The sequence below is a fragment of the Dendrobium catenatum genome, unplaced genomic scaffold, assembly GCF_001605985.2.
Source record: "Dendrobium catenatum unplaced genomic scaffold, ASM160598v2 fragScaff_scaffold_506, whole genome shotgun sequence".
In the NCBI taxonomy this organism is placed as follows: domain Eukaryota; kingdom Viridiplantae; phylum Streptophyta; class Magnoliopsida; order Asparagales; family Orchidaceae; genus Dendrobium; species Dendrobium catenatum.
The window spans coordinates 1,150,220-1,173,211 of NW_021318968.1; the positions used below are offsets into that span (position 1 = coordinate 1,150,220).

Genomic DNA, 22,992 nt, shown 5'->3' on the forward strand with positions numbered 1-22,992 from the left:
AGTTGTCGAATGAGGTTAGGGCAAGGTCCGTATAAGGAATCGGTTGGAGAGGTGTGAGAGAGCTCTCGGCTAAGGGTCTTGTGGAGCTCGGCTGTTTGGGTAGAGGAGGCGACGGAGGAGATCGGTCAAGGCTGAGGTAAGGAGAAAGCCTCTCTTCCTCTCTCTCTCTCTCTCTCTCTCTCTCTCTCTCTATCGACGGGAGGTCGGCACAGGCAGAGGTGGTCGGGATTTGATCGGAGCAGTGAAGGGAGGAGTCGTTGTGGGTAGCGAAGTCGGAGAGAGCTTCGGCAGTGGAGAAGGTGTCGTGGTAGAGGAAGATCTACGGGAGAAATGAGCGGGAGAGTGTGGGATCGAGCGGAAGGAAACAGCCACTGAAGGGGAGGCCCGGCTTCTATTTAACGACTCGAATGGGAGCGGGATCGAGGCGAGATCGCGTGCGATACGACCGCAGCAGCGCCGTTTGCAGACTGGCGACGCGACACTGTAGCAGATATCGGGATTTTGGGCAGGATTCACGCATGGCTTCCGGTATGGGCGGCAACAGGTAATGATGTGGATTTTCTCTTCTTTTTTTTTTTTTGCCCAGCCAGCCCTTGGGCCGGTTTAATAGTCTACTAATAACTCTATATGTTTAAATTAATAGCATCAAATATATAATTAATTAGTCCTGCTTAAAGCTCATTTTTGGCTCAAACTCTATAATAAAACTAATAAGCAAACTTGAACAGGATTTTAAAACTTAGAGTCGTGATCAATCTCAACTTGATCTTGAGAAAAAAATAAATAAACGAGCTTGAATAATATAGTGCTTGACTCAGACTCAATTCATTTTCAACCATATATATATAAAACCCTATGTGATGGATGTCCTAAAAGAAGTGTTCAAGTCCACTAATAAATTCAAGATGGGTGCCAGAAATTCATCATTCAAGGACTTGCCAAACGGCAATGACTATTAATATTAAGGGGGAAAAAAGACTAGAATACAATGTACAAAAAAGTAACAGACCAGAATAACATAAAGGCACTATTCAATGCCATGTTCAAAGAGAGATGTAGCAATGCAAGGGTGGTAATTTTCACAATAACTCATGATAACCATATTTTCTTTGAGAGATACTACCGTGCAGCATATCATCCAAGGTTTTAACATCCAACAATAGTTTTGCACCATGATATATTTAAGTATAGACAACATGGGAACATGAACAAGTAAAACTGTAGTACATGTTTAGAACTAGCTTTCACAACAGAGAACTGTAATTTTAACCAGCATACCTATTAAATGCAAAAAAAATTTGAAAAGATAGTTTCAAAGACAGAAGGGTATTCATTAAAATCATTCTCAAAGTTGGACTAAACACAATAGATCAAGTTCTACAAATAAACAAAGATTATGTTCAAGTCAGAAAACTCACATCTGAAAGCATGTCAAAAAAGTCCTTCAAAGCTCTAACCTGAAAGAATAGCATTAAAGAATTAAATATAAGAGGAACAATAGTGAAGAAAACAGAATAAGAAACAAAAAGCTTGAAAGAAGCAGAGCTAGAGAAGTTAAAAGTGGAATATGAATCTTCAGAGTCAATCACCTCCTGTGCAGCTTTTGTATCTTTTATTAAGGTCATGACAGCGGGGGCATCCAAAACCTCTTTCAAGCTATGCCTACAATTCAATAAGAAGAAACTTTTGATCTCTTATATAAAATGTAGAAACTGTGATATGAGAGCAGAACACAGCAAATTTCGTTTTCAATATTCTCAAAAGTGTAGAATAATTATCACATCAAATCCACCGCAATTGCTATAGTTGCATCCTCAACTTTGAAATTTATGGTAGTCTTGTGCGTCCAATCATATACTTTCTCACAACTAGAACCACTATGCTTTGGATCAGCAATCCCGTTACAACATATGACGGATCACAATTCCTGCATTTTAAGTGCTTTCACTATTTGCCACGTTAGGTTTTCTCGTTTAAATTTAAATTATTGTCCATGACAGTCTCTTGAAGGGTAGTACTCTCCTATTTTTAAATATATACACCTAATTTGTACCCTTCATAATTTTAACCAGTAATACCAATCGGTTAAACATCCAATCCACTCTATTTTCTCTTATATATAATATACAAAAAATGATCAAAATGGTTCATTAACTCTTTATACAACAACAACAATAACAACATCAAACCTTTATCCCACTATGTGGGGTCAGCTACATGAATCCTTTTTCTCTATTGTGTTGTTAAAAGTTAAATTCTCATTTAAATCTAATAAAGAAATATCATTTCTAATATTTTCTAACCAAGCCTTTTTAGGTCTACCTCTACCTTTCTTAACATAAGTCAAATATAATACAACTACTTCATTCCAGATTGAGAGCAGGAGAGGAGTCTTCCTCTACGGCTTCTACACGCATTCCCTTCAGCAAGAGCAGAACACAGCGGCTTCCTCCCTCGTGCAAACTGGGAAGAGGAGTCAAGCAGAGGGTGATGTGAAACAATCCGGAGTTACTTAGGAAATTAAAGATAGTGAATTAACAAAGTGTTTTCCACAATAAATTTATTACTTATAACAAAGATTGATCCTTAGAATTCTTGGTTTTTAACTTGCTTAGGCAAAGAAGAGCAAAGCCGATTCCAGAACAATTCAAGAAAACGCAAAGAGCAATTGTAAAACTACGACGATACACAAGAATCCATGATTTAATAATGAGAACTTTCACCTTTGGAGCCCATACGCTCAACTAGTCTAGGCTTTAGCGGAAGAAGAGTCCACATTAGAACCGAGGTCACTCCGAGGAAAAAGGAGCCTAAGATCGTCGTTCTTGGATAGGTGGCCGGAGTGGTGGAGGATGAAGGTCGTCCAATGATGATCCAACGTCCCTTTGATCTTTGCTCGTCGATCACATCAACTAATGTCATTCTTTTCATATTACATAAGGTGTTGACGATAAAGACCTTTGATCTTTGCTCGTCGATCATTTCAACTAATGTCATTCTTTTCGCTATTGTAGCCCAAGGGGTATATTACATAAGAAAAGGGCCATATATATAGGCCTCAAAATGACAAAGAAAACAAAAGACTAAAATACCCCTTGGGCTACAATAGCGACCAAATACCCATAAGGGCAAAAGCGGAAAAAACATAAAATAAAATAAACTACTACTAAAATACAACTCATGATCATGGTCGTCGATCTCCGGCGTCTCCTGATAAAACATGTGTCGAAATCGTTGACGATGTCCTCATCAGAGGGCCTTCTCATGATGAGTTGAACCGAGCAGAGAAGATCAAAATTTGAGCGGATAGTGGTCTTTTCAGCCCGTGAGCAAGGATCGAACCAAGGGATTCCACTTTTCATGTGTGACCTGGACCGACCCAAGTTGGGAGTTCACCTACTAGCCTATCATGCGGCCTCTCTTCCTTCATACGACATATCTAGAGTTTCTGGACTACATGTTTGATCCCTGAAGGCAAAACCGAGTTGTTGCTCCTACTCCTTCAAAATCGAGAAGAGGCAAACGGTATGAAGCTTTCTAGTGATTGAAAGAAGAAGGAAGGCTACTAAAGAGTGATAAAAGGCTGGTATTAAAGGATCTTTCTTCCTTCAGCACAAATAGAAATATCAGCGAGGTGTTGACGATAAAGACAACACCAAAAGTATCTTGGATAGCAAGCACACTCTTCAACCTTCCATTATCTCGCCTTTTCAAAGTGAGAGCACATCGGCTAGCCTCAGACAGTTGCTCTAGCGAGACAAAATCCCTCAAACTTGTGAAACCTAGGTCTCCAAGCCTTGTGGATACTAAAATGAGGTTTGCTTGCCTTGGGCTCGATCTCAGTGCCAACCCAAAACAATCAAAGTCGAAACAACAGCCTATTAATGAAGCAAATTCAATGAAACAACAACTGGTACCATAGAGAAGCGGCCATAAACTGAAAATTCTTGACCAATTCAAGAGATCATTCGATGTAGTAGAAATAATTGAATAGCATTTGTAAAACCCGAAAACGACGATCGTAGGTCATCGCACGCATTTCGATGCATCGTGACAAGACTTAAGTAAAAAATTCAAAGTTAACGAAATTTGACGGAAATAATTTTATAAAATTTTACGCAAAATTCTGATTGATTTGACACATAAAACATTATTGTGACATGTCTTTTTATGTGATTATTAGGTTGTGAACTTTAAGGAGATCAAAGTGTGTGTCAAAGCGACACTTTGAAGAAGTATTGTGCCTGTGTTAAGGTATGTACTCATATTTATTATAAAAATTTCATATTTATGTTTTCTTCTTTTATTCAATGCAAATAGTTATAACTTTCAAGTTATATGGTTTACAAATTTTATTTTGGCAAATAACATATTAAAGTCTTTTATTTCATAATGTCAGTGAGCTTTCATATTATGTTTAGATTCAAGATTTTCATATTTAAAACAAATGATTTTTTATTCACAATTGTTTCTCATTAAGCATATGATTGACTGAACATAAATTATAAATTATGATATAAAACTGAGAATGTTAATGTGGAGTGCCCAAATGGTAAAAGGGGTCGAAAGAGCCAAATGGTAAAGGGGCTCGTTAGAGCCAATGGTAAAGGAATGACTAAATGATATGAAAATGTGTAACTAATCAGTACAAAATTTATGGGCACCTCCGAGACGGGTGATATAATAGACATTATGCATAATACGATTTATATATGTTTTCTACGCAATATGAAAGTTGAAGTTTGAGAAAAAACATTAAGTGAAGGTTTATGATAGAGGAATTATTATGAAAAAGTTTCTTATACAAATGTTATGAACTTATGCAAGATTAACCGTCGTTTAATGTTTTATTATGAAAAGATGTTTTATTTTGATTTTATGCAAATTTTTATAAAAAATATGAATTACCTGCTGAGCGAGTAAGCTCACCTGCTTGTGGGAATCTTTTTCAGGAGAACCATCTGGAAAGTAATGACAACGAGACGGCAGTACACCTACCGTCGTAGAGGGCCTCAGGAAGAAAGGTTTTATGTTTTTTGTTATGAGTTTGAGTTAGTGGATTGTATCTGAGAAGTCTGTCGGAGTTTATGTTGATGTTGATGTTTATGTTTTTAGTTATTGTAATTTAGAAGAAACAAATTTGAAAACTTTTAGTTGATGTTTTTAGTAGCTCTTTCTTATTATGTGTTGATGATGTTCATGTCCTGTTATAAGAGTAAATGAAATTGTTTATGGTTTGTATGAGTTTTCCGTACAATTGACTGTTCCCGCCCCATTATTTCGGGCAAGCCGGGTCGGGTCGTGACAGCATTTTTGTTACCAAGTTGGACCTTTCTTTCTCCTCCTCCCCTACAACTTCTAGCACAAAATCCTTCTTTTTCTCTCCCAAAAAGAAAGATTTCATGCCTACGTTTTGAGTGTATGATGCTCCCAAACCTATGATGCTCCCAAATCCCCTAGGTCTTTAGAAACCTTGCATTTCATTTTCTAAAGCTCATAATAAATTCTATGTTCGCTGTCCTCTCTGCAAAACAGTGAAAATCCGGCGATTTTCACTTGTTTGCTCTTATGTGAGAGCATGTGGATGATGTTGATGCTCATAGGGTCATTGGATTGATATTCAACAACCTCCAAATGCATGTTTTTTACATCCATGTTGCCTCCTCATAGTCGCCTACAACTAAACCATGGGTTAGGTGATGTTATTTGATCCCAAATCAAATGTTGAGGTGTAGACTTTCCCAAATGTTGCAACTTGTGTTCCTTTTTCCCAAATCATGTGTCATGACAAAATTGGCAAAACCTATAGGAACTTGCATTGGTTAGAGCTTGTGAAATTCTCTATGACTTTATTGGATGTTTAAAATGCATTTTATTGGTTTGAAAAACTAGCCACTTAATGTAGGATTTTACAAGAACCCCCAAGGGTTCATTTTGCAAATCCTACAATAAGTAGAGCCAATCAAACTAATTTTGAGTATTTTGTAAAGATTGTAGAGATAATAACAAGAGACCAATTGCTCTAATTTGTAAGAATCCTAAACTTGGAAACTCACCTTCATGCTATTAATTAATCAAATCATGTCAAAATTGATTTAGAAATCTCTTCAAGCCTGCAGGCACAATCACTACTTTTTAAAAAATGAATACCTCCCCTTTTGAAAGGAGGAGAGAATGCCTCCCCTTCTAACACTTCTACCTTTCTCCCCGCCATAGGTTTCCAGATCTACGCTCTAATACCAATTTGATAGAAAGTAGAAGCAATTTCTACTGAAATCAGCGAACCGCAAGAAGAATTTGAATAATTTGGGGAGATGAACACACCACAAATCCTTTTATTGCAAGAAATATGAAAGAAAATAGCAAGATATAGTTGGATATTCAATTGGAGAGGAAGATACGGCTCTCCCAAATCCATAGCCACCAAGTAGAGTTCTCACAACCCAAGAAACCCTAATTTCAGCAAACACGTGCAAAAGAAAAAAACTAAACCCTAGGTAGAAAATATACTTAATGCATAAAATAGCAAAATCTTAAAATAGCTCCTTATTTTTACCTCCTAGCCGCCACCTCCACCAATTTCAAATTTTGCTCCTTGGGCCCTATTCAAAGGGGAAGAACCACTCCTATTCACCGGGCTTAGTCTGCCTAGAATAAACCCTGGTCGATCCAGGGTGGACCAGCCCTATCAATACCTCCCTCCCTAAGACCCACCTTATCCTCTCGTATGACTCTCATATGGCGTCATAGTAGGGTAGGTTATTCCATTTTATCAGTACTTCCTTGATCCCTCCCTCTCCCTGTAGCACCCCTTTCAGCTTCAGTGGTTCCAACATCACCTTCAAATCCTCTGTCGATATCACGAGTAACTCTGAACTGGATGCATGATACCCGATAGCTCTCCGCAACTATGACATGTGGAACATTGGATGTATAGTATTGGTTGTAGGTAACCTCAATCGATAAGTCACCGCTTCAATCCTCGCCATTATCTCATAAGGACCAAAATACATCGGGGCCAACTTCTTATTCCTCTTGTTAGCTACCATCCTTTGTTAAGTATGCCCTATCTCCTATCTCAAATTGGATGTCATTCATGTGTCCATCTATATGCTTCTTCAAAATTTGTTGAACCCTCAACAAATGCCTTTCAAATTCAGCCAACACCCTATATCCCTCTCATCTAAATACTACTCTACCTACGAGGCCGGTGTGTTATTCTACCCAAAGTGCACTTAGTGAGGTGGGTCTCTTCCTTACAACACTTTGGAATGAGTCATCTGTAAAGTTGAATGATAAGAGTGTTATACCAATTCTCCACCAAACCAGCCACTTGGCCCACAGTCGATGTGTCTCTGAAGTACTGATAACACTTTGGAATGAGTCATCTTGGCAAAACATCATAGGTACATTTCAAGGACTTGATCGGGTTCATCATCATTCTTCCCACCATCCGTTTTAAGTGACAGTTAGTAAAAATTTTAATTTTTAATTCTAAATTTGTTTCTACTATACGCCAAATACTACGTGTCTATATAATGACTAACCTTAATTGAAAGTTTTCTCTCATTATCGAGAGGGATAATTAACTATAAGTATAGCTGTCAAAAACGGGTCACGGGTCGGGTTCGGGTCCAACCTGAAATTGACCCGACACTATTCAACCCGACCCGAACCCGACGCGCTTTTACAAACGAGTCAGTTTTCCGAGCCCGACCCGCTTCGGGTTTGGGTCAACCCGAACCCGACCCGCTTCAGGTATATTTCATTAAATTTTTTTTATTTAATTTAATTTATTTAAATCTAAATCAAATTAAGGTAAGATTTACTTCAATTAATTTAAAATAAATCAAGATTAATTTAATTTGGGCAACAATGTTTATAATTTTTTGAAATATCATATACTTATTTCATAAAAATCCTTTAAAATCCTCCTAAATTAATTAAAACCGGGTCAAACCGGGTTGATTTCAGGTTTCCGGGTCAACCCGAACCCGACCCGATTTTACAAACTGGTCGAAATCCCGAACCCGACCCGGTTCGAGTTTGGGTCGACCCGAACCCGAAATTTTCGGGCCGAGTTCGGGTCGGGTTTTCGGGCCGGGTCAAATATTAACACCTCTAACTATAAGCGCTTGCGCCTATAGAAAACCAGAACTCAAATCTAAAAGTTCACATTAAGAAGGCGAAATCTCTAGGTAATGTCTTATCTGGTATCTAATCTACCTTCCAAAAATTTCTCCTGGAACATAATCTGCAAAAACTCTCCCTAAATATATGTGGAGAGGCCAAGGCCCCAAAAGCTCAAATTTTTGGAGCCCACAATCATTAGGCTTAATCATATAGGTAATTAAATAATTCTATTTGATCATTCATCCTAACCTTATCCCAATTATTTATAGTCAGCTTTCTGAATCCTTATTATCCATGCATTCCTATTAAGTGTTGTTTGAGATATTATATTTGTTTCACACAAATCTTTTTGCACAACTTATATCCATGTAATTTATGGTATGCACATTTTTCTTCCTAATCCTTCAAATTTTTTTTATCAACCATTCATATTTGTGCACTTTCCCTCGTCGTTGTACATACATAAACCATTTTAAGCCTATTTTCAATACATTATCCTAAATAGATGTTACTCCCACAGTCTGCAAATAATCATATTGTGATCTATCTTTTCTAAGTTTTCCACTCGCTCTTACCCAATTCTACTGGATGCCGCTTTGTTGAAAGGTGTTTATGTACAAATAGCCCCACGAATCATTGTAAATCACAAGGATATTGAATCTGGATACTTGGCGGCTAACAATTTTGTTCAATGGGAATGGAGGGAAACTTGGTACAATTAACTTTAATTTAGTTAGCATATTTGACATAGAGTGCTACGGTAAATCATTCTAGAAATTTTAGTGCTAGACAAGCAATCTCATTTAAATAATGCATTTTGAACATTTAATATACCCCTTAACTTGCCGGTTGCGGCAAGAGCCAAATTAGGAAATTAAAGAACCTAAGAGAGGGATACAATGTGCTACCTGATTCATGACATCGATGATTGTACTCAAATATGAGTTTATTTTAGTTTACAAAAGTAAATCAACTTCTGACAAGATGTAATTAGTTGCTACTATTTAGCTTGGCAACAGTTGAGATTGAGCTCAATCAAACTGTTAAATAAACCAAGACTCGTCTGTTTGAATCAATAATCCACTTATCAAACACAATCTAACTTTTGGAACTATCCAAAAATGACTGAGAACTTTTAGTGAATAAATTTTTTTAAAAAAAAAAATCTTGCAAGAAATGTTACCAAAGAGCTCACTTGTAACCTGACGTTGAATGAGCAAGAACAAGGCGGGACTTATTCTCAATTATTGGTCTTAGCGAACGTCTTTCTGCCTCTAATAGTAAATAATCACGAAATTGATCCTTCACACAGAAAAAAAAAAAATGTTAAAATGAAATATCTTAAATATAATCCAATAAGCTGAAGCCACCACAGCACAAGGAAAAAACACACAATAAGGAGAAGATAACTAGAAGAAGCACTTTTGGCTGTCAAAATGATTATAAAATTTGTTGTATGCAACAAAATCTAATAGCAAAATCAATCGAAAGGTAAAGACAACTTATTACATTCTGAAAATGGAATTCCCCGTCAAACAAATCATTCAGGGCATAGCTTTATAAAATACAAGGTTTAACCAGAACATTTCTTACAGCTATTGCAAGATAAAACCAAACCGTTGGCACAAGCATAGCAGCGATCCAATGTTTTGGGACTACAAGAATAAAAAAATAATCTAGAAAATATACAATAAATTTTAGAAATCTAACTAATCATACCTTTGTGAAGCCTGGACTTGCAATCACTAAACATCGAACAACTTTAAAATCAATATGCTTTAACACACTCTGAGTCAATTGAAATTCCATTAGATGTCATGGGAATTCATCAAAATGCTATTAATTTTAGCTAAAATTGAGAGAGATGAAAACAGAGTGTACCTGTAGAACATTCTCAAAGAATTTTTTCAGAGCCTGCAAGAAGTGTTACTCAATTAGATCAAACTTCAGCAACTGTACATGATTCACTTAATGACAATGCTCCAGCTTACTGATTCATAGCCAGCAATAGCCGGACCGTGCTTCCTTGGAATAGAAGTTTCAATACGGGAGCGGGTTGTTGTTATGCTGCTCAAAGGAGAAGATCCAAAGGAATAAAAAAATTAAAAAAAAAAATAAAAACTCATTCTCTGATGTAGGCGTAGTTATTTCATAGTAAAATAGTGTTTACGGAATTAAGCCAGAGATGTAAAAACTCAGAATTCAGGGCCGAATTATAGAACATAGGTATTGGTAATTTGATGACACAAATCTTCAAAAGCCACAAGGACATCATTGAATGGATGTTTAAACAGGCATTAGTCTATGAATTTGTCTATTCATATATAAAAGTTGAATATTATAAGAATAATCTTTAAAAAGTTTTCTGTAACTAATAGCTCAGAAATTTATACCTATCGTCATGCATATTATGCATACAAATCAGAAAAACAACAAAAATCATCAAAGAATCACATGGAGCATATAACTACATTATGTAAGGAGGAGGAATTAAGAGGAAGTTGTATAGGAAGGTCCCTAATTAAGAGAAAACTATTTAAGAAGGTTTCCAATTATGTTTATTTTAATTAGGTAGGTTTTAATTAGGAAGCTTCCAATTATGTTTATTATATGTTCAGAAGGATTGAATTAGGGACGTTTTAGTAAGGAAGCTTCCAATTAGGTTTCTTAAGTGTTATGGCTATTTAAGGGGGTTATGTTTATCTAGGGTTTGAGATTATGTTTTGCTGAAGTTTATTCTAGGGTTTGTTGTGAGTTTCCTAACGACATCTAGGGTTTGTAGGAGAGCTGATCTACCTCTAGAAAAGTAAATCAATTGCATCTTACATTTTTTTTTAAGAAGAAATCCAAATTCATCCCCTAAATTGGTACTCCTGCATTTATTTCTTATCTCCTTTGTTATTTTTAATTCCAAGTCACATCAAATTGGTATCAGAGTGTGGTTTTTGGAGAGATGGCAACAAAGAAGGTGGATGTGATGAATGCCAAAATATAGCAAATCAAATCCGGGATTAAGAAGATATTCTCAACCATCGAAGGAAGGTTTTCAACTATAGAAAATCGAATGGAGAGCCGATTTGGAGGGTTAATCAAAGGAAGAGACGAAGATCGATGGTTGATATCCCTCCATTTTATCTTAGTTTATTAATTATGTTTTTTTATTTAATTATGCATTTTCCGTTTTTACCCTTACTTAAGAATCTAGTCTTATGTAAGACCAATGGGAAAAGTTGTCTTTTAATTTCTTTTAAGGCCTATATATAGAGGCCCTTGCAGTATTAGACAAGGATGGATTAATAAAAAAATTGTTTCTACACTTTGTTCTTGAGAGCTATGGGAGTTCTCAGGAGAGTGGAAGTCTCTATGTGAGGGCAATGAAATACCCACCATCCGCAGGATGTGTCCGGACTCGCGGTTGAAGTCCATTGGTGAAGGGCAACGCAATACCCGTCAGTCTTTGGAAGAGTCCGAGACTCGCAGTTTATTTTCTTTCTTTAATCCCTCACCTCCTTCTCCTTTAACCGCCGGCTAAATCTTCCCCTAGTCGCCGGCTTTCTACCTCTCATCCTCTTCCCCACCACCGGCCACCCACGCCCTTTCCCTTTCAACCGTCGGCCACCACCCTCCCCTGCTTCCAACCGCCAGTCTCCTCCCCATCTCCACCCTAATACCCTACCAAAGCGCCGCCTTCTCCACCAAGCCGCCACTTTCCTTAGCCTTCTCATCCTAGTTTCCTTCTTTCCTATTTGGATTTGTTTTAATTTTGGAAATGTTTTAAATTTAAATTCAAATGAATTTAAACTTCAAATCTTTTCCTAAATTAGTTATCTTATTTTAGAAAAGTATTCCAATCAAACATATTTCAAATTCAAATAGGATTTGAACTAAATACTCATTCCTAATTTAAGATTCCCCGCTTGGCAAACTTTAAATCATCTCCTAAAGCCCTAATCCCCTTCATTTGGAATTCAAAATTCTGAAATTGAATTTCCCTCCAAAAACTGCCGCCCAACTTAAACCCTACCCACTCCTAACCACCGGCTTTAGCCCCACCCTTTTCCCTCCTAAATTTATTCTTTCCTAAATTAATTCATTTTAATTTTTAAGTTTTTTAATTCAAAATAATTTGAATTTTCAAATTCTTTCCTAAATTGTTTTGTTTAATTTTGGAAAGTCTTCCCTCAATCAAGGAATGATTAAATCTGAAATTCATTGGAAATCAATTCACTCTTCCTACATTCATCGAACCTAGACACTTCTCTCCCCTCCTTTGGCCGACCCCCATCTCATTCTCTCCCTCCTAAATTAATTAATTCCCCAATTGGACATTCACTTAGGAAAATTTATTAACCAAACCCCCCCATCGTTCTACCTCAGTTTGAGGAGATGCTGAAGAAGCTCATTGAGATGCAATCCAAAACTCCACCAGCGGCTCCGATTGCTAACCCCAACCATGATTTGATTGGGATTCCCTTGGTCAAATCTAAAGGGAAAGAGATCGGGCGCGAAGAGTTCTACGAAGAGAGCTTTCATCAAAACCCACCTTCTAGGGCTCTGATAAGAGGTGAAATAGGGATTTCGGATGGGGGGACAACAGGAAAGGAGTTTTATGGTGGAGGTGGTAGGGTGACCGACCACTATGGAAGGTCGTTTGAACTAGGTGAGTGGACAACCAGAGAAGGAGGTGGGCAAGCTGAGCCATGGGGATCGGATCATGGGAGGCGAATGGAAGAAAGGTGAGATTCCCACCCTCGATATACAAGGGAAAAATGGAGGGATCATGACAACAGCTACACTGAAGGAGGAAGAAGTTAGGCAGCGGCGATCCTAGGATGAGAAAGTTAAAGATGCGAATGATTAAGAAGAAGAAAAGTGAGAGTTCTATAAGTGAAACACAAGATGCTTCTGAGGATAAAATGATCGCCAAGTAGAAATATGTGAAAAAAGATGGCAAAGAAATAAACTTGCAAAGCCGAGCTAATGGTGCTAATAAAAACCTAAGTCCTATACAAAGTGATTATTCCAAGATATCCACATCCCAAAAAACTGTGCTTTCAGAATCCAAAAACAAAGATTTGAAAAACACTGAAACCAAACCAATATTTGAAAATGAGAAAACCAGTAAAAGCACCTTTAGCTTCTATTGGTGTGGGTATTTTTGAAGATGGAAATGTCAGTTGAGACAAAGTAGGTAGCTAATACAGATATCTCAAAGGATAAAGTTGATATCGAATTGATTAAGTCGGAAGATTCAAAGGATGAAATTCAGGTTGGAGCGGTTGATGCACTTGCTTTTTTCCTTTAGTATGGTTAGTCGCTTCACAAAATTTTTGCTTGTGACAAAGAATATGATAAGTGGAGATGCAGGAAATGCAGGGAGCATTGAACATGCAGTCTTGATAGTAGTTTTAAGGGATTATGTAAACCTCATTGGACAACAGATGTCCACTAGTAATGTAGGAGCCTATGCTAGAATATGCACCAAAACCTAGTGATGAGGACATCCATATGAGATTTCGGCACACCTACCATCGGAGGGGTCGTCGAGCGACGGCCACGATTCAGTCTCTATTTCTGATGTTTTATTTTTATTCATGTCATTTATATTTTATGTTTTCCACTTGTACCCCTATGAGGGAGTTATTGCATATTGTAGCCCAAGGGAAATGTCGTATTTATGGTTTTTATTTTTCGGATGGCCTATATAAAGGCTTAGTCATTGTATTTGGAGTTTAGTTTTTGATGAATGAAAAATTTGCTCATATGTTTCTTAGTGAGTTCATTCCTCCTAGATCTCTTAGTGAGCTCCTCGGAGAAGATAGATCTCTTTGTGAGTTTTAGATTTTCGTCCAAGCTATCTTTGTGGAAATTCAGATTGAGGGTAATTGAGGTGAGTGACTTCGTGGCCACTCGAATCTCTAGAAAATTTTCCTTCTTCCTTCCCCTTGCTCCTTGCCGCCGCCCATTGGCTCCCCCAAGCCGCCGGCTCCCAAGCAGCCTACACCCGCCAGCCATCCATCCCGCCCCCCCTTGGCCCATTCCCCCCTTCTAGCCGCCGGCCTCCCTCCTAAGATTTGAAATTTCAAATTTCAAATCTCCCCATGAGACATAAATGGCTTTCCTAAATTAAATCCTTGATTTTAGGCAATCTAATTAATTGTATTTCAATTCAAATTTGAAATTATAATTAATTCAATTGATTGCCATAAATTAAGAAACTTTTCCCCCATAGGAAATCTGAATTTTCAATTCAAATTTTTGATTGAAATCTGAGATTAATTATGTGGGCCCCACTTGATTAATACTCAAGCCTTCTCTCCTCTTCATGTGTCCGACCCATTGATGGGCTCTCTTCCCCTTCCAAAATTACAATAATTTCTCCACAAAATCAGCCCCTAACCTCCACCTCATTGCTGCCCCTTTTTATTTTCCCTTGGTAATTTGATTTTCAAATTAATCTCCCCCATCTCTCCTAATTGGAAATTAAACTTCAGATTTCTGATTAGCTCTCTCAACTCTCCACCTAGCCCAACCGCCCCCTCACCCCTTTCTCCCACCTAAGCCCTTTTCCCCCACCTGTCCCCTTGGCTACACCTCTCCTAAGTGACACTTCTGCCACCTTACACCACCTCGACGCCACGATCTCTCATGATGCATGGCGGATCCTGAAATTGATAGCGGACTCGTATTCGACGTCTACGGAGACATCCACATCACCCGTTCACCGTTCTTCGACGTCGGGTTTGGCTCCGACGATGCTGTTGAAGGCTATTTGAATCGCATCCTTCCCACTCTCATGGACGTCATAGACGATCAATTCCAGGACTACGATTGGACCATCAACGGCCATCCACCCGTTTCTCCACCTCCATCGCCGCCGCATCCCTCGCCATCACTACGGATCGTCTGCGTCGTCTACCTTGGAGTGATTTCGTTTCTTGTATGGTTCTTGTTCCTCCGACAACCCTAGACATAGAAGAGTGACTTTGAGCCTCAAGATGAGACGATCGCTTTGTTAACCGTCGAATTCTAGTTGACTAATCATTTCATTACTTTTGTTTATGTTGTTATTTTAAAGAACTTGCAAATTTAGTTGTGATGGATTGCCTAAGCATTGTTTAATTCTAAGATCTCTCTTGAGTTTTCAATTTTGAGAAGCTTTAAGATTATTTTTATCATTGCTCCAACAAACTTTATTATCTCTAAGAAAATAATTCATGGTTTCACATCACCTAGATTAAAAGCTATTCATGCAATTAAACTTACAATTGAGCCATATTCATGACTAAAATCTTGAATTTGAATACTAGATCACATCTGAACCAAAATCTCAATTAAAATATGAATATAAAATGATATCAATTTCGTTTTTTATTCGTAGTTTTTAATTACAAATTCATTAAAAAATTTATTGAGAAAATCAAATTACAACGACATATCCAAAGATTTAAGAATATTGCTTTCAACAAAACATGAAAACTTAAAATTCAATTTATCTAGTTAAATTCAAACATAATTATGCACAGTTAATATTCAAACCATTTGATTACTTGTCTTTAAACAAATAGCTTGTCCATATATAAGAACACCTAATTTAGCTCAAGTTAAGTGCGGTTTATCAATTGCCAAAACAACTTTCTGGAATCTAATCAACATAAATGTTAGTTTTTCTTCGTCTTCCACTACACTTAAAATTTTTTAATCTCAATTCGGAAGCTTATAAATATTTTTATTATTACACTTACCTGCTTAATATTTAATTGCATGATTTGCATGAAAATATTCGTCAAAAGCTTACCATACACTATAAAAATTACAAGTTTACTGAAGATGCCAACACAAGATAAATAAAAACTCAACCAAAGTGATCAGGTTATAATTCATTCAAATTTTAAAATATTTCTTATAGAAATCCTTAAGATGTAGCCGACCCCACGTAGTGGGATAAAGGCTTAATGTTGTTGTTGTTGTTTTTGTTTTAGAAATCCTTAAGAAATTTAACTACTAAGAACATAGGATCATATAAATCTACACAATGGATTGGGCAAATGTTTGCTGAATAAAAATCCCCAAAAAATTATAGTATTAATCCACTTTTAAATGTATTTTATTTGACCATTTCAAGAACCACTAACCAATGCCTTTAATTATTCTCTTCTTTTTTATTTTTCTCCTTTTGGTTCACTAATTTTGTTCCAGCTGGTGATGAAATCATGTCCAATGGTAATGATGGATAAAAAAACATAAAATGAAAAGACAAATCTAATGAAGATGATTTATAAATATGTGAGTGACTGGGGGTGTCAAAATTTGACACAACACGAAAACCCGATCCGAACTTTTCCGTTTTAAGAACAGGTCGGATTCGAGTCCCGATTTTTGACCCGTTTCGAATTTTGGGTCAGGTTTGGCCGTTTGGGTCAACCCATAAACCAGATTTGGACCCGTTTAGGATCTCGCCTCGCCCGCACGGACCGCATCTCATGTGCCCAACTCGCGCCCGAACTGCCGAACCACTGTCATCGCCCCGTGAGTCTCGTCTCACCTGCCCGCTACCCGCAAGCCCTGGGCGTCTCACCTCGCTCCCGCGCATCTCGCCTCGCTTTGTGCCTCACATTAAGGCTTCGTTTGTAACAGCTTTCTTACTGCTTTATAAAGCAGCTTTTTAGTTCAAACTAGTTCAAGAAATTTTTGTAATAAAAAACTACTTTAAAAAGCAGTAAGCAAGCTATCCCAAACAAAGTCTAACTAAGCACTGGGCATTAAGACATCGTTGCATAAATAAGTATGGTTTTTACGGTTTTTTACCTCATCCTTTTACTAAAACAAAAACTGATTATCACGTCCCATTACAGCTGTTATACTTCTAATGCAAATCAACTATGATACATTCATGAAAACAATAAAGGAAAGCTTGTGAAACTTTTCATAACTTTAACATATTAATATTCAAAGTTCTCAAAGACGTATAATTTTTTGAAAATCTCTCCTGTAAACACCTCAAAAAGTTAATTGCCTAACTCGTCATTATATAAAAATGATATCAGATTCCAATACCTTCTCCCAATTAGAAACATGTGAGCCAAACCTTCTTGCATCAAAACAACAGCCAGGTCAGCACTTGCAGCAGGATCTGAAATGCAATCCCATGATATCCAATTACTCTTCAATATTAGATAGGATAATTAGCGAACAAATTAATGACAGTTATAGCTTACATTAGTCTGATAACACATAAACGTATTTTCTAAGCATAATTCACATCATTGTATTAAAATATATTCCTTAGGAAAGGAATGTTGTGCATGAAGTTGCTTTGCCTTAACATCATGCTAGCCTCATATATGAACTAGAAAGGCTATCATCAAAACAAGCTATGGTCTGCATCAATTAACTCAGTTTTTAATTCCAAAAGGGAATCTAGTCAACATCCTCATATGGTTATGCTAATTAGCGAGCCATTGGGTGTATCAACGGCACCAATATGATGTTAAAAATGGCATGAAACGGCCCTGGGAATCTTGAAATTATGTTGAGCCATTTTCAGTAATTTGGGTGTATCTTCCTTATCTTTAATCAAAATCATATGATTTTTTATTTGGTTGATTCATAGCTCAATCATATATATAACTTTTGTATCCATCACTTTCGTTGATTTTGATCCCACTAGGCGTGGATCACTCCCTCATGGAATCATAGGATTTTCAAATGGTGGACTCAGAGTGTAATCCTCTATAAATTTAATGATCGCCACTTTAGTCCATTCTTATCCCATGAGATGTGGATCACACATACAATGAGAACCCATAGAAAACCTTTATGAAAATTTGGGCATATCACCCCTATCTTTCATCAGAATAACATTTTTTTTTTAATGGAAGATTTGTGCATAATCCTCTTTAATTTTCATGTTCACCAACTTTGTTGATCATAAATCTCACAAAGTATCGATCACTCATAAACTAAGAACACAAACAAAATTTAAAAAATCTCTATGACCATTCTATCAATAATTTTCAAATTACTTGTTTATCAAAATCTCAAAATGTTTTATTTGGCATCATAATTCGATCCACGCAATTTTCATGCTCATTATTTGGGTCAATTCCAACTCCATGAGGACCAAATTATACATAAATCTAGAAATCTGAATTTTTCTGTAAATTGTATGAATTTCTCTCATGATCACATATCTTTCTTTATTGTTTAATTCATGGAATGATCCCCAACAACCATCATATTCATCTTTTTAGTTGACCCAATTATATAAGGCGCAAATTACTCACATGCAGAGAATCTATTTCCTCACAATAACTTGAGAATATCTTGCTCATCTCTCAGCAAAATTGCATGATCTGATGCAATTCTCTACAACTTCTATGATAATAAATTAAGCCAATTTCAACTTTATGCTAATCAAATTGCCACCAGAAAATTAAATTTCAAAATAATTAGAAAGTTGCTATTCTTTAAAGAAGTTCTCAACTTGCATTGAAATTAAATCAAAATGCAAAGCTAATCATTTAGCTGCATAAGTGCAACATATAAAAAATAAAAATCAAAGAGGGCTCGTGCTTTTAAAACTTGAAAGGAATTAATGAAAAGATATATGAAACTCCATATTTTTTGAATTCAAAATCCTTCGAACATCATAGAGTGCAATAAAAAACCTATATGAAGCAAAGCTTTCTAATAGATACAACAACATGATCAAGCTTTTATCCCATTAGGTTATATGAATCATTTTTTATCTATAGTGTCTTGTTAAGAATTAAATTCTTATTTAAAACTAATTAAAAATGATCATTTCTAATATTTTATAACCAAGTCTTTTGAGGTATACCTCTGCCTTTCTTAACATAAGCCAAACCTAATATGTCTACTCTCCTAACCAAGCCATCAAAAGACCCACATTTTATGTGTCCAAACCATCTAAGGAACTCTCTCTAATCTTATATGCCACTGGAGCTACTCCAACCTTTTCACATATATACTCGAAGCTTTCCAATATAGCATTATTTCTTCTTATTATTGTAATGCCGACAAACATACATAGTAAAAATATAAACTTTTGATAAGCTTAAATTACTACCCATTGCAATCAAAAAAAATTATAGACTTCAAGGATACAAAGATAGAAATGCACATTTATGTTTGCACATAGCATGTAAGGATGTATTAGAATTTAGAGAGGTGTGTGAGAGGCTGCAAGACTACAATCCAACCAGCATGCATAGCACGTTACTTCCCATTGGATTTGAATCATGGAGGCACTAATTTTGACCTCAATATTGCTGGCCTTGATCTAGAACATTGGAATTCCAGGGACCAAAACTTATGAAACATTATGATAGCTTTGGAAGCTTCAAGGATGGAAAGGATGAGAAGTGCATTAAAATTTTATAAATTCTTTTTTAGTTTGATCAAATTCATATTAAAAGTTGACATTAAAATATGTTTTTTAATCAAATTTAGGTAACTTAAGCTATGAAAGTGGGAGGTACAGTATGGCGCTATCCTGGCCATTCTTGAATGTATATTTAAAAGAAACTCCATAAATGACAACAACTCCATTGTGGCTTCAACAAAATTTTGCTCCTATATAGTTTCAATATTAGAAATGATGTTCCAAAGCCTTGATTTGTACTTTTGAAGGTTTAAGAAAAAATTTTCCACTATCAAAGAAAAACAAAAAGGTAAAACAAGTTTTTCCCTTGAGCGAATCAAAGCACACACACGAACCAACTCTAAGTTTGCAGTCTTTCCACGCATAGCCGGCGGTAAGTGCTATTTAAATTTTATTATTAATGGGTGGCAGTTTACCCCTTAGGATGACAGTATCACGATAATTCATCATTATGGATTACTTGTTATGGGAAAATTACATGGCAATAATAGAGACAAGTTTCAATCAACCAAAAAAATGCAATCAACATGAGAATTATGAGCATTACGTAGAATATTAACAATAGTAAATGGATACTTTATTTTGGAGCACATACCACATGCTTGGTGAAGAATATCAAGTGAAAATGAATCCCAAACATCCTGCAAGGATAAGTCGACAAAACAACTTTTAGTAACAGAGTTAGCGCACGAGATTATAGAAGAAATAATAGAAATTTTTTGTATCTGTATCACGGCAATAAAAAAGAAAGAATATATTGCTCTGTAAACTCCATCCTCCTTGGCATTAGGACCAAGAAGTTTGAAGCATAAACAGAACAAAAATAATAAATAGTTTATCAGTAGCCAATAAGTTTCAATTGCAACTTATAAATAGCTATTATGGCCTGATAACCACTCAATCAAACTCAACTCCAAATTCAATGATGATGGATGAAGTTTAACGATTATGATTTGAAGGCACTATTCCTTAGTCCTACTACCCTTATCGTTAAGTGACCATAGACTTCCATGTAAAAAAGCTTTTCAAAAATGCTAGAAGAATAGTAATTTCGAAAATTAAGTATTAAAAGTCATGTGAGTGAGCATTTCTGCCCCCCCCCCTCAAAAAAAGAAACCAAAATTTAATTGATAAGTAGTCAACATAATTAATGTGAGATGCATAATAAGATGAACATATTGTGAAATTTCATTTATGAAACAGGAAGCAAGACATGAAATACATTCAAGGGTTTCCAAGCATACCTTCCTTAGCACAAATGGCCTATGTGGTTCAACTTCAAGTGTATGAAATTGGCCAATCTAGATAAGTTGTAAGTTAGAAGAAGTACTCATGTCCACTCTCTAAGATGAGACTTATTTCCGTCATACCAAAAGCTTACCTTCACATGTTCATTCTGCAAGACGTTTTTGCCACGTATCCGCAAGACAGAACCTTCCTTATTGTAATCTACACTCTAAAAAACAACACAAATAAATCAAATCATTCAAATAGGCCATGCACAGAATTTTGGAATAGAAACTTTGCATAGACATAACATAATAGCACATGTTATGCAATTGTACCTCAACACTTATCAGATTCAGATTCACAATGTCTCTTATAACTCGGTTATCTTCTACATTCCCTAAGCACCCATTCTTTTTATAATAAGAACTACCTTAACATCTCTCTTTCTTTCTTCATTAATATTTACCCAATCCCTAATCCCAGACATCCATGGCATACAAGGGGCAAACGAACTGATAAGAATTAACATTCACTAACTACAATGATCAAAACTTTTATCAGAGTTAAATGAGCTGTATACAATCAGCTGTTCTATTAGCACATAGCTAACATAATCAACAACATCTAACTTGGTTGAAAATATATTAGAATTTTAAGGAAGAAATGTCTTTAAGTTAGTTGCAAAATGGTAGATTTTGAGGAACTTCAAAGCAGATAATGGAGTTGCTGAGTTTCAACATCTATCTAGGTATCCAATACTACAGCTATAGGGTCAAAGTTCAAGGTGCCCAGGCAGCTAATAATACTCTGAACTTTTGCTATAAAATTAATATATTCATAGAACACCCCCAATTAGAAGGGCCAGGGTGAAGAAAAAAATAAATAAGTCTAAGCTTACAATGGTAAAGATAATTGCCTAATTGGAGAATTGATTGATCAATGCAAGACATCAAACATAATCTCCATTTAATAAGCATCAATAAAGGAGGATATTAGAATTTTAGATAAGGACTAATAGCTTGTATCTTAGGCAAATGAGATGAAAATAATTGTCTTAGTGCTTGATGCATGTTCGAGCAAGAGCACAAAGGGTAGCAAAGAGGGAAAATTTTCGGTTTTATTAAAAAATTAACAGAAGCTTCCAAACAAAGCCCAAATTAGAGGAATTGGAGATGGTAGCTACAGAAATAATGTCTGCTGCTCCGACCTCAGGCAGAGACGACAACAACAAAAGAAAAATTGAGCTAAATTAGTGGAAATCAATGGAAAACATAAAAGATGACCAAAAATTAATGAGCTTATAAACCTTGTGAGTATACCTCAACTTTAATCTCCAGCTTTAACTTTACACGTTCAGAATCTCTTCCACCAGATGCCAGTTCCCTGAGAACTTTCCTACAATAAAATAGAGATGATATGTAATGGTTCTACAAATAAAGTTGAACAGATCATACTTGGGTATCAACTTGCTAAGTTTTCTCAAACTAATACCCTATTAAAAATCTGATCCCGCATACTTCAATTCAATCAAGAAAAAAATAAAATCAAAGTAATACTGGGAAGGATGGAGCCTCCTGTTCCACTGAGGTTGTTGATGATCGTTCCTCTGGGATTGGACATGACTTCTAAGGTTAAATCTGCTGTCCATGTCGTAATTCTTCATACTCGCCATCTACTCAACAAGGTCAATTGCTCTAAAACCATTCAGAATTTGAATTGAATCTATATGCTCACTCTTTTTCTCTACTTAAGAAATGTATAGAACCTAGAATTACACGCAGCTGGGGGCTGATCATCCTAGCCAACCAGCCAAGAATACAACAAAGCTCACCAAAAATGGTAAACCTTAAACATTAAGTAAATTTAAAGGAGGTTTGGAACAGCTTCCCAAATATCACCTCATTCAGAACATGAAGCCTTAAGAATGGCAGATAATTTTAGTTACTTACTAAAGGGGATAGAGGACAATTTCCCAAAGAAAACATAACAAGTCATCATAAAAAAAAGAAGAAACATTCTTCAAAAACATGAGCAGTGCAAAACACTATAGATAAAGCAAGAAACAAAGGGGGGACTTGATAAAAAATAAGAAGGATAGCAATTGAAGTACCTAGAGGTATTTAAGGGCAATACCTCACTGTGACTGCTTGAACCAGGTCTCCTTCAGAGATGAGGTTGTAGGCGTGCCACATGTCATCTTCCTCCTCCGGGATTATCTGCAA

The 22,992-nt window shown here is 36.3% G+C and overlaps 1 protein-coding gene across 6 annotated transcripts in view; it reads right to left on the reverse strand.

The window, feature by feature from the left end:
* The window catches only part of LOC110107746 (protein PELOTA 1), a 33,122-nt gene that overhangs the window by 9,538 nt on the left and 592 nt on the right, over positions 1–22,992 (reverse strand). For 5 of the 6 annotated variants that reach the window (XM_020838113.2, XM_020838112.2, XM_020838114.2 and 2 more), the window contains exons 3-14: positions 22,904–22,986; positions 22,090–22,165; positions 20,922–20,996; positions 20,785–20,841; positions 20,136–20,181; positions 17,191–17,266; positions 10,125–10,200; positions 10,015–10,047; positions 9,853–9,921; positions 9,329–9,435; positions 1,590–1,662; positions 1,419–1,457 (exon numbers count right to left, since the gene is read on the reverse strand). In XM_020838113.2, the coding sequence (XP_020693772.1) occupies positions 1,419–1,457; positions 1,590–1,662; positions 9,329–9,435; positions 9,853–9,921; positions 10,015–10,047; positions 10,125–10,200; positions 17,191–17,266; positions 20,136–20,181; positions 20,785–20,841; positions 20,922–20,996; positions 22,090–22,165; positions 22,904–22,986 (810 nt within the window). The remainder of the gene's footprint in view (positions 1–1,418; positions 1,458–1,589; positions 1,663–9,328; positions 9,436–9,852; positions 9,922–10,014; positions 10,048–10,124; positions 10,201–17,190; positions 17,267–20,135; positions 20,182–20,784; positions 20,842–20,921; positions 20,997–22,089; positions 22,166–22,903; positions 22,987–22,992) is intronic. The other variant, XM_028694601.1, reaches the window with a different exon arrangement.